This window comes from Pinus tabuliformis, chromosome J (assembly GCF_031772625.1).
Source record: "Pinus tabuliformis cultivar Carrire ecotype Pingquan chromosome J, CPIR1, whole genome shotgun sequence".
NCBI lineage: Eukaryota > Viridiplantae > Streptophyta > Pinopsida > Pinales > Pinaceae > Pinus > Pinus tabuliformis.
Genome location: NC_142295.1, coordinates 1,263,019,278 through 1,263,029,076, shown reverse-complemented (window position 1 = coordinate 1,263,029,076; position 9,799 = coordinate 1,263,019,278). Strand labels below are relative to the sequence as shown.

At 36.0% G+C, this 9,799-nt stretch overlaps 1 protein-coding gene across 6 annotated transcripts; it reads right to left on the bottom strand.

Annotated features, from left to right (window-relative positions):
* Positions 1 to 729: 729 nt before the first annotated feature.
* On the bottom strand, positions 730 to 8,354 carry LOC149231847 (disease resistance protein RUN1-like). 6 transcript variants are annotated; one of them, XM_089379284.1, is made up of 6 exons: positions 8,263 to 8,354; positions 7,921 to 8,107; positions 4,094 to 5,144; positions 2,828 to 3,968; positions 2,356 to 2,721; positions 730 to 2,176 (listed from the first exon to the last, which is right to left on the bottom strand). In XM_089379284.1, exons 3-6 carry the CDS (start codon positions 4,213 to 4,215, stop codon positions 1,475 to 1,477), a joined length of 2,331 nt encoding a protein of 776 aa, XP_089235410.1. In that variant the 5' UTR covers positions 4,216 to 5,144; positions 7,921 to 8,107; positions 8,263 to 8,354; the 3' UTR covers positions 730 to 1,474. The 6 variants fall into 6 exon arrangements, with proteins under 6 accessions (XP_089235410.1, XP_089235409.1, XP_089235411.1 ...); XM_089379283.1 differs by having other exon boundaries at positions 7,921 to 8,118; positions 8,263 to 8,340; XM_089379285.1 differs by having other exon boundaries at positions 7,921 to 8,064; positions 8,158 to 8,293.
* Between the last annotated feature and the right edge of the window lie 1,445 nt (positions 8,355 to 9,799).

Genomic DNA, 9,799 nt, shown 5'->3' with positions numbered 1-9,799 from the left:
GATAATCTTTTATAATTTTTTTTTTTTTTTTTTTTTAAAAGTGAAAGTTAGGAATGAAACAGAAAATACTACATAAAAGCATTATGAATGAAGCAGAAAACACTACATGACATTTAAAATACTATTCAATCTGCCGTTCATTATTTGATTTTTTATAATAAAAAATAAGAAAAATAATTAGTGATAAAGCGTTTTCTACCTTAAAAAAACAAAGTTACAATAATTATTTTATTTTTTAATTTTTTTAAATTTAAAATAAAAAATAAGAAAAATAATTAGCGATAAAGCATTTTGTACCTTAAAAAGAAACAAAGTTACAACAATTAGCTGTCTCTGAGACTTCAACACAAATGCTGCTGCACGCTGTCACTGGGAATGCACATTTCCGCAGATTCACTTTTCACTCAACACCAATATCTTATGGTGCTGGTGCATGTGCATAGCATAAAGCCAAGGTGTACTTCACGCCACCTGTTGTAGCCACGGTGTACTTGAAGCGAGCTGCTGCTGTCTCTGTGGTTGTGCCAGATGCTAAGGTACTTTCCGCAGATTGCACATTTCCGGTACTCATCACAACAATCTCAACATCAATCTCTTCTGGTGCATCGTGTACAGCCACGCTACACTCTTGAAGTTGTGTCAGCTGCCCCAAGCCCTCTATTCTTTTTAACTTACAACACCCACGCCCAAAATATATCAACATACGGCAGCTCCTCCAAGATATTAACCTTTCAAGACACGGCAGCTCCTCCAACTCTTTACACTCCCTGATGTTCTTGAAGGTTCATAAGATTATGAAGCCCTTCCATTTTCCTCACCTTATCACAGCGATACAAAAAGATCGTCCTCAAAGATGTTAACCTTTCGAGACACGGCAGCTCCTCCAACTCTTTACACTCCGAGATGTGTAGTGTTTGAAGGTTTGTAAGATTATGAAGCCCTTCCATTTTCCTCACCTTATCACAACCACTCACCCGGATCGTCTTCAAAGATATTAACCTTTCAAGACACGGCAGCTCCTCCAAATATTTACAGTTGTGGATGTCGAGTTCTTGAAGGTTTGTAAGATTATAAAGCCCTTCCATTTTCCTCAATATATGACAATCAAGCACATACAGCGTTGTGAGTGTCGGTGGCAGTGCTCCAACCTCCACCAGATCATTGCAACCATCGATGTAGAGATGTTTAAGGCTGGGACAAACACCCTCAACCAAACATATCTCCGATATTTTTGTTCTCTCCAGCTCTAAAAATGACAGCTCGCGTATCGGACAGGATTTTACTCTTAACTCTACCAGGTTGCTCAATTTCTCCAATTCTGCCGGTAAGGACTCTATACCACAAGATTCTATCTTCAACTCTGACAGCTGAGTCAGCAGTCCCAACGAATCGGGCAAAGATTTAAGTTCTGTGCAATAGACGAGCTCCAAGTGCTTCAGTCTACTCAGGCGACCCAGCGAACATGGCAGTTCTTTCAAGGAATGGCTTCCCACAGTAAGTACTTCCAGATTCCCGAGGTTTCTGATATCCTTAGGCAATTCTTGTAAATCTGTAAACAGCAGATGTAATTCTTCAGGGACTGTTGATGTGTAACTTGCCGAGGCAACATTTCCATACGAACAGAACTCAAATTCAAATATTCAAGAGAACGGACATTTGCAAATGTTTCATCCGATATGGTCAAGTCTGAGCACCCGTCGAGATTAAGGTGAACGAGATTTACTAAGCAACCAAAGGAATCTGGAAGCATTTGCAAACCCGAGTAAGAGAGATCAAGGTGCACGAGATTTTTTAAATTGCCGAAAGAATTTGGAGGCATTTGCAAACAACTCCTGCAATGACTGAGATGAAGGTGCACGAGATTTATTAAGCACCCAAAGGAATCTGGAAGCATTTGCAAACCCGAGTTACAGAGATTAAGGTGTAGGAGATTTGTTAAGCACCCAAAGGAATCTGGAAGCATTTGCAAGCGTCGGCAATTCTTGAGATCGAGGTATTTGAGGGAGTGCAAATCACAAAATTCTTTTGGTAACAATTCGAGACAATGAGACTTCACCACAATCTTTTCTATGTGCTTCAGCTGACCAATGGACTTCGGAAACTCGAAAAGAGGAGAATCACGAGAATGAGGAGAATGAATAGAATGAATAGTCAGTTCCCGCAACTCTAGAGGTGCCTGCAACGCAGTAGTCAAATATAAGATATTTCCATCCCCATTTCCCGATATTTTCATCCCCATATCCCTACCCTGTACTACTATATCGATAGCAACAATAATCTAATCTCCCATAAAATAGAGCGGCAAATAATAAGAATAATAGATATGCAAACGAAGGAACCAGCCTTAACTTTCACCTGAGATTTTGCTCGCCATAGTGTATCCAATTTGTTTCCGCTCACTTCTAAAACCCTTACATTCTTCATCAGAATCAGAAGCCAGCGAGGCAGGCAGTTGTACGGACAGTCACTCCAGCGTAGCCATATCAAATTTGGCGAATCAACCCTACTCAATATGCTTTTTAAATCATCACCTTCAGTCGCAACAAGTTGTAACTTACAGAAACGATACGGTGAAGGGTCGATCAACTTCCTCAGGCAGTTTCCGAACACCTCTTCACACCAACTTTTCAACCATGACGACCCTTCTGCTGAAAGTTCTGGGTACATTTTGAGAAGATGAACCGTCCTAATTCCGCGCACCTCAGTTATTACCTGTTCATTCTTAAAAACAAGCAACAAACAAATTAAACAGAGCAACAAGATTCCTCTTTTCTGCTTTTGCATAATAAAGAGACCATAAAGTTGTACAAATAATTCAAGCACTTACAGAATATTGCCGCCACAACTCAGGAATGTCCTTCATCACACGCCATTCACTGTGCGGGATTACTCCACATGAATTCTGCTGATCCACAATTTGTCTTCCCAGGTCTCTCAGATGATCGTGCATTTTTATGGTATTTGTTTCTGTGTCTATCTCAACGAGACACTTGTCCCGGAGATTTGCAAGGCCCACCAGACCGTTCCAGCCTGATCCATCCCATATTCTTATCGCCATATCCCTGTTTTCCCCAATGAAATAACAGGAAATGTCTAAGAATATTTGCCTTTCCTCTTCTCCATCCAGAGCATCGTAACTTATCTTAAGCCTCTCCATAATCTCATTGGGAAGTTTGGTTTGGCGAAGTTTCTCCAATTGACCTTTCCAATAACATTGGTCGTTCTTTCCATAGAGATGTGCCCCAAACACCTTCAAAGACAGAGGCAATCCATCGCAGGCTTTGCAAAACTTGCCTACAAGTTTTTCGAATCCTACCAGTGGATAAGGCTGCAAGAAGGCATGCGAACAGAAGAGTTGTCGAGAGTATTGATCATCGAGGCCTGTTAACTGATATATTGATGACTCTGCTATTGCTGAGCTTGCGAGGACATTCTTGTCGCGAGATGTAACCAAAATCAAGCTATCAGAATGGAGGACGTTTGCCACTGGCAAAAATGCACGCAACTGAGATGCATGATCTACGTCATCTAAAATGATTAGAGCATGTAAAGATGAAAGACGTTCTCTGAGAATTTCTATGCCTTTTTCAATGCTATCTATTGGCTCAGTGCTCTGAGTCAAGCCCTCAAGAAGTTTGCTCTGCAAGGAGTTCAAAGAGCTTAGACGTGCTCTCTCTCTGACATCATATAAGAAAGAGGATTTGTTGAAATGGTTTCTCTTCCTGTTGAAGAGTTCTTTGGCTAGCGTTGTCTTGCCCACTCCGCCGAAGCCAACAATCCCCAACACCCGAGCTTTGTCATTCTTCTGTTGCTGCCATAACACACTCCTTTCAAAATCTTCTATTTTTTCTTGCAGACCAGCTGGAAAATCAGCGACATACAGCGGTGTCTTTCTGCGCTTTTTAAGCACGCATTCCACGACCTCCTCCACGAGCTTGTCTTCCTCCTCCAATAGCTTGTTTTTGTCCCTGGAAATTCTCAACAAAGCACATAAAAGCATTGTAAAATCCACTCCAAACAAACAAAACATTGTGTATTGCAATACCAGTTAGATAAATAAATAATAACGACAGGAAGAGTTAAGAGTTCCAACTCATTGTCGGCCTTGAGTTCGAAGCCGTTTATTAACGACGCTTTGTTGAGGGCGATTCTCCAATTCTCAAGTCTTTTATCGTCGTATCTGCCTTTCTCTTCATGATCACTCAGTTTTAGCATACCGATTTTTAATCCATCGCACCTCCGAAATCTCCACTTTATAAAAGATGGGAAATATGGTATCCCCAGACTTGTTCAATATAAGGAGCAGCTCATCCAGACACCACCTAGATTCAGCATATCTGGGGAGAAAATGACAATGTGGATAGAGGCGGTTCGGATGGCATTTTCAATTTGAGCATCTATGTAATCTCCCTTCTGCAGTTCATCCTTGTCCAGGAAAGGTCGCAAATTATGTGGAAGAAGGCGTTTGTAAAGACGGGTAGCCAAAGTTTCTTTAACGTCGGGACCACGATGATTGATAAACACATCGTGGTAGTAGCTGTTTGGGTTCGTGTAGATTGATGGCATATCCATTGAGGAATCGGTGGAAGTTAGCCGATCTGCCATTGAACAGAAATACAAAACAGAAGTGAAGCACAGGTTGATAGATTAAGAAAATGAAGGTATTTGGCTCCTCACAAACTGAAATCTAAACCTTATTTATATCCTAGCATCTTAGTCTACAGACCAACGTGGCAATGGCGCCAGCCGGTGGGCACACGACTGTAATTGGTGCAAGCTGGAACCCAATAGGAATACAACGAGATTATTGGTTCAATCTCTCACCGGTCTCTCAATTTTCCATGAGTCTCTAACTGCAAGCTGGATCTCAATACCACCAGTCTCTCAATTTTCAATGAACATTTACCTGCGAGCTGTAGCTCGATAGGGATACAACGTAAAGGAAAGATTCCATCGGCGAACACCTCAATTTTCTATGTATACTTGATTGCAAACCGGATATCATTAGGAGCATAACATAAAGCCACCCGTACCTCACTTTTCTATAAATATTTGACTGCAATAACATAAACTAATCATTCCGTTTGCCACCGTCGCTCGATGCTCGACTTTGCAAATGTATCCATTAAAAAGATTCCTTTTTCCTGCCACAACACCAACACCCACACAGTTTAGCCACAACACCAACACCCACACAGTTTAATATGCATCTTTTAATTTGCATTAAGAAAAAAAATTGAAATGTTTGGAAACATATTACTTTGTTATCAACTTTTGAATGATTTATTGACCATATTAATTTTAAATTTGAGTAAAGGTAATATTTAAGATTTACTGGAATACATAAGTGACACTATGTTATTATTCCAATTATTATGTTTATTAATTCTTTTTTTTTCTTCTATTAACTTACTTTTATTTTATATTCTAACCACTATCTTTATTAACTATTTTTATTTTTATTATTTATTTTTATTTTCAGAAAAATGATATTTTATATAATTAGACTATGGGATTATTCTAATCATTATCTTTATTTCTTTTATTTTTATTTTTTTAGAGAAAAATGCCTTGAAAATATTTATCTCGTTAAAATTTGTGTTTGAAAATATGGTCATGATCAGTTTCACTCCAACCACAATTTTTATTTTCTTTTATCTCAGATAAAAGCTAAATAAAAAAATATTTATCATACTCAAAAATCATGTTGAAAAGATAAAATGATAATTCTTTTAATGTTATATCAAAATCTAAAATCTTACACATATCATATAAAAACAATGATACTCAGAATCCATATTATTTACCATTTATAATGCATTATTATGTATGGTTCACATTGTTTTTGAAATTTAAGAAGTTTTGAAATTTAAAACCAATTAAAAATATCATAAATAATATTAAAGAAAGTGTGACAAGAGTTTCACATTACTATGTTTGACATTACTCGAATTAAATGAAAATGAAAGTTAATTTAATATTTTCATATTTGAAAAAGTGTTATTCTCTTGAATATTTTAATAACTCTGAGCTATTAGGTGGAGAATTTGATTTTTCAAGCCTTGATGAAAGAGAGTTCTCTCTTTTTGGTGCTTTGCATGCTTTCCTACAATGAATGCCAATAACATCACATCCCAAATTTTGACCTCACCATGGTTACCATTAACAAAGATGTTATCACATTTAAGTCTAAGTAGATTTGTGTCAGCATATAGATATGACTCGTCTGAACACGACCAACACATCTATAGTGATTGAAATTTACTCTTATTCATATATTTACTTTCTTTTCCATAATAATTTTTTTTTTCCTAAAAAAACTGAATTGTGACTATAGATATAGCGTAAGCACTGCAAAAATTGCCTAGCCCAGCCCTTGATTTGATTTAGCCCAGCCCTTGATTTGATTTGCCTTGCGCAACCCTTGATTTTCAGACTTTCTGGATTATAAAAGCTTTACAGAAATTCACACGGGACAGGGCTTTGTATAATTTTTGTGAATTCTGAAACTGGTAATAGGAAAAGTAAAAGTTCGTTTAAATCAAACGTTTGGAAGCAAATATTCAGCATCTGATTTACTTTTTCAAGAATTTTAAAGAAACATTGTCATGAAACTCACCCAATTTCATACAGCATTACCGACTCGATTTGCAACACCAGTATATATTAAACCCATTTCTTTTTGGTCTTAGACTGTCAGGGCGGAATAATATTGGAATAACCTAATCCTGTAATAAAGGGATCCAAGTACCGATTGAATAACCTAATCATCTTGTAATAAAGGGATATGCATTGGTTCAGAAATTTGATAAAAAATTTAGTTGAAATTTCACGATTGAGGAGTTTTATTATGAGTTTTATTATGACAATATCCTGAAAAGATTTTGAATTTTGAAACCATCTGAGCTGTAAAAAAGTTGTGAAACAACCCAAATTATAAAGTCAAAATTTAGAAGTGATAAAAACTGTAAATTTCTATATTACATAATTAGAAGGTTAGATCAATTGGTCCACTCTCGCCCATCTCAGAGTCCTTCAACCGCATGGGAATAAAAATATCTTGATTTTCGCGAAAAATTTGAAAAGCTAAACTTTTAAAACTCTGAAACATTACCAGTACAAGAGTTTATGGGTTTAACTTTCTCTACACTCACAGTAATTTCTACATTCTCACGGATTTTAACGGTCTCTCAACCACAAATAGAAAAAATTATCTGGATTTTTATCTTAATTTGAAAAAGCTTAATATTAAAAACTTTGAAATTGAAAATATTCTGAAATCTCAGGAATCCGAAAAGTCATGGGTTCAAAAAGTCATACTCTAAAATCTCAGGAATCCTAATACTCTAAAATCTCAGGAATCCTAAAAGTCATGGGTTCAATTCTCTAGACATTTTTATTGATCTAGATAGTTCTTCAGCCACAAAATTAAAAAAAATAAAAAAATAAAAATATCTAATTCTTTTATCTCAATTTAAAAATCCATTTAAAACTCTGAAACATCACCAGTCCAATGATCTAAGAACTTGTATAATCAAAATTTCTTTCCAAACAATCTAAGAACTTGTATAATCAAAATTTCTTTCCAGCTTGGTTGTTTGGAGGGATCATATAGTCGTTTGCAAAACTAATTGAAAAAGATTGTGCCTTTCAACACCTCCGTTATTATAAATTCGTACGGCTTTCCTGTCTTAGTTGAGGCCATCTAATTTCCGCGAATAAAATATGTACGAGATTGTGCCAGTTAACCAAGCTTTAGCTAAACCAAATGCTGAAGAGAAAGTAAAATATCATAACACTTATTTTACCACTCTTTCTGCTCACATCTCTCCCGTGACGGGTGTTTTTCTTGGGCTTCAAGTACTATCTTGTTAAACATAATATAACTTTTATATGATTGCGAAAATTTTGAAAACCAACCTGGATTCTCGACAGACCATAGGCCTAGCCACTGCATAGACATGCTCTCCCAGAGTTGCAGCTCTCAAATGGTTGATATTGAGTTGTAGATCTGCAATTCTCTGGAACCCAGAAACAGTGTGCGCCCCACCCTAGCTAGACTCTCTGAAATCAACGCAGATACCCTTCCATGAAATACCTTGAAAGGCTGTTCCAAACCTCAAAAAAAAAAAAAGCAAAAACGGTTAATAGAAATACCCAATATTTCTGGATCATTGATCATGAAATCAAATGATACTCTTCACGGCCACAGAGCAACTTTTCACCGCAATTATTTAGGACATAAGAACCAGTGATCTATACCTGGCGATATCATTCCGTCACCTTAAACTTCCAGGAAACGCATTCCCCACTGACCGACCAAATACATCGAGATCAACATTCTCCACCAACCGTGTAAATATTTTACATAAACTTTATATTTTATAAAATATTTCATATATATTATATTTTTCATAAAATTTCTGTTATTTAATTTAAATTAAAACATATTTGCATTATTTTTGCGTTGGAAATTAATTCAGCTTTAAATGCATACCAAATTTGTAGTATGTTGAACTGAATTTGAATGAAATATATTTAATATTAAATTTTTTATATAAAAATTGTAATAATTATATAGAGTGTAATTTTAAGGGTTGGTTTAATTGGATGAAAGAGATTAGTTAGAGGGTTTTTGGAAGATCTTGTTAGGGTTTTGGTAATTTTCTATTTCTTCTCGTGGTGGTTGTAGTGACTTTCTATTTGCATCTAGCGCTTGGGTTTGATGGTGTTGCCTTAGGTGTGGTCATCTTTTCACTGGTTGATGTCGTTGGTGGGTTGTTGCTCTACATTTCCCTGTGGTGAGGTTCATTTTGGTTTTTGTAGCTTTGTCGATTTGCTAGTTGGGGTGCGTGTGGGGAGTTGAGGAGTGGGATTGTGGTTGTCTCATGTCACAAATGTCATTGTTTTGTGCCTCTTTATATTTTGGCCTTTTGTTACCATGATAGTTGGTTGATCCTTTGTACTATTTCCTACCTAAGTGATTTTGTTGTGGGTTTTTGTTGTGGGACCTTTTTCATCGAGGCCTCTATGCTTGTTTACTTAAAAAGGAGGCCTCTATGCTTGTTTAGTTCGGGCCTGCCTGTTGGGTGACTTGTGCCCAACTAATCGTTTTGGGCTATATTTTTTATGGCCCCTTTGGGGTCGTTTTGGGTCTGCCACCACTCCTCAATTTTCTATGAATACTTGACTGCAAGCTTGCCACTACTCCTCAATTTTCTATGAATATTTGATTGCAAGCTATACATCATCAAGAGTACAACAGTCTCTCACTTTTCTATGAATACTTGACTGCGATAACATAAACTAATATGTATAGTTTAAAAAGGATTCCCTTTGTCCTGCCACAACTCCAACACCCACAATTTAAGATGCATTTTTTAATTTGCATTAAGAAAAGAAATTGAAATGTTTAGAAACATATTACTTTATTATCAACTTTTAGATGATTTATTGGCAATATTAATTTTAAATTTGATTTAAGAGAATTTGTAGAGTTTGCTGGACTACATAAGTGATGATACTATATGAAGTATAATAATAAAGTAATAATCCTAGTTACACTATGGTATTATTCCAAGTACTATCAACTGTTACTTCTATTAACTTTTTTTTCTTTTTTTTTATTTACAGAAAACAATATTTAACTTTAGTCACACTTTAATATTATTCCTACAACTATCTCTATTTTCTTTACTTTTACTTTTACTTTTATCTTAGAGAAAAACAATATAAAAAATATTTATCTAATTAAAATTTGTATTTAAAAATAAAATCATAATTAGTAATATTCCGATCA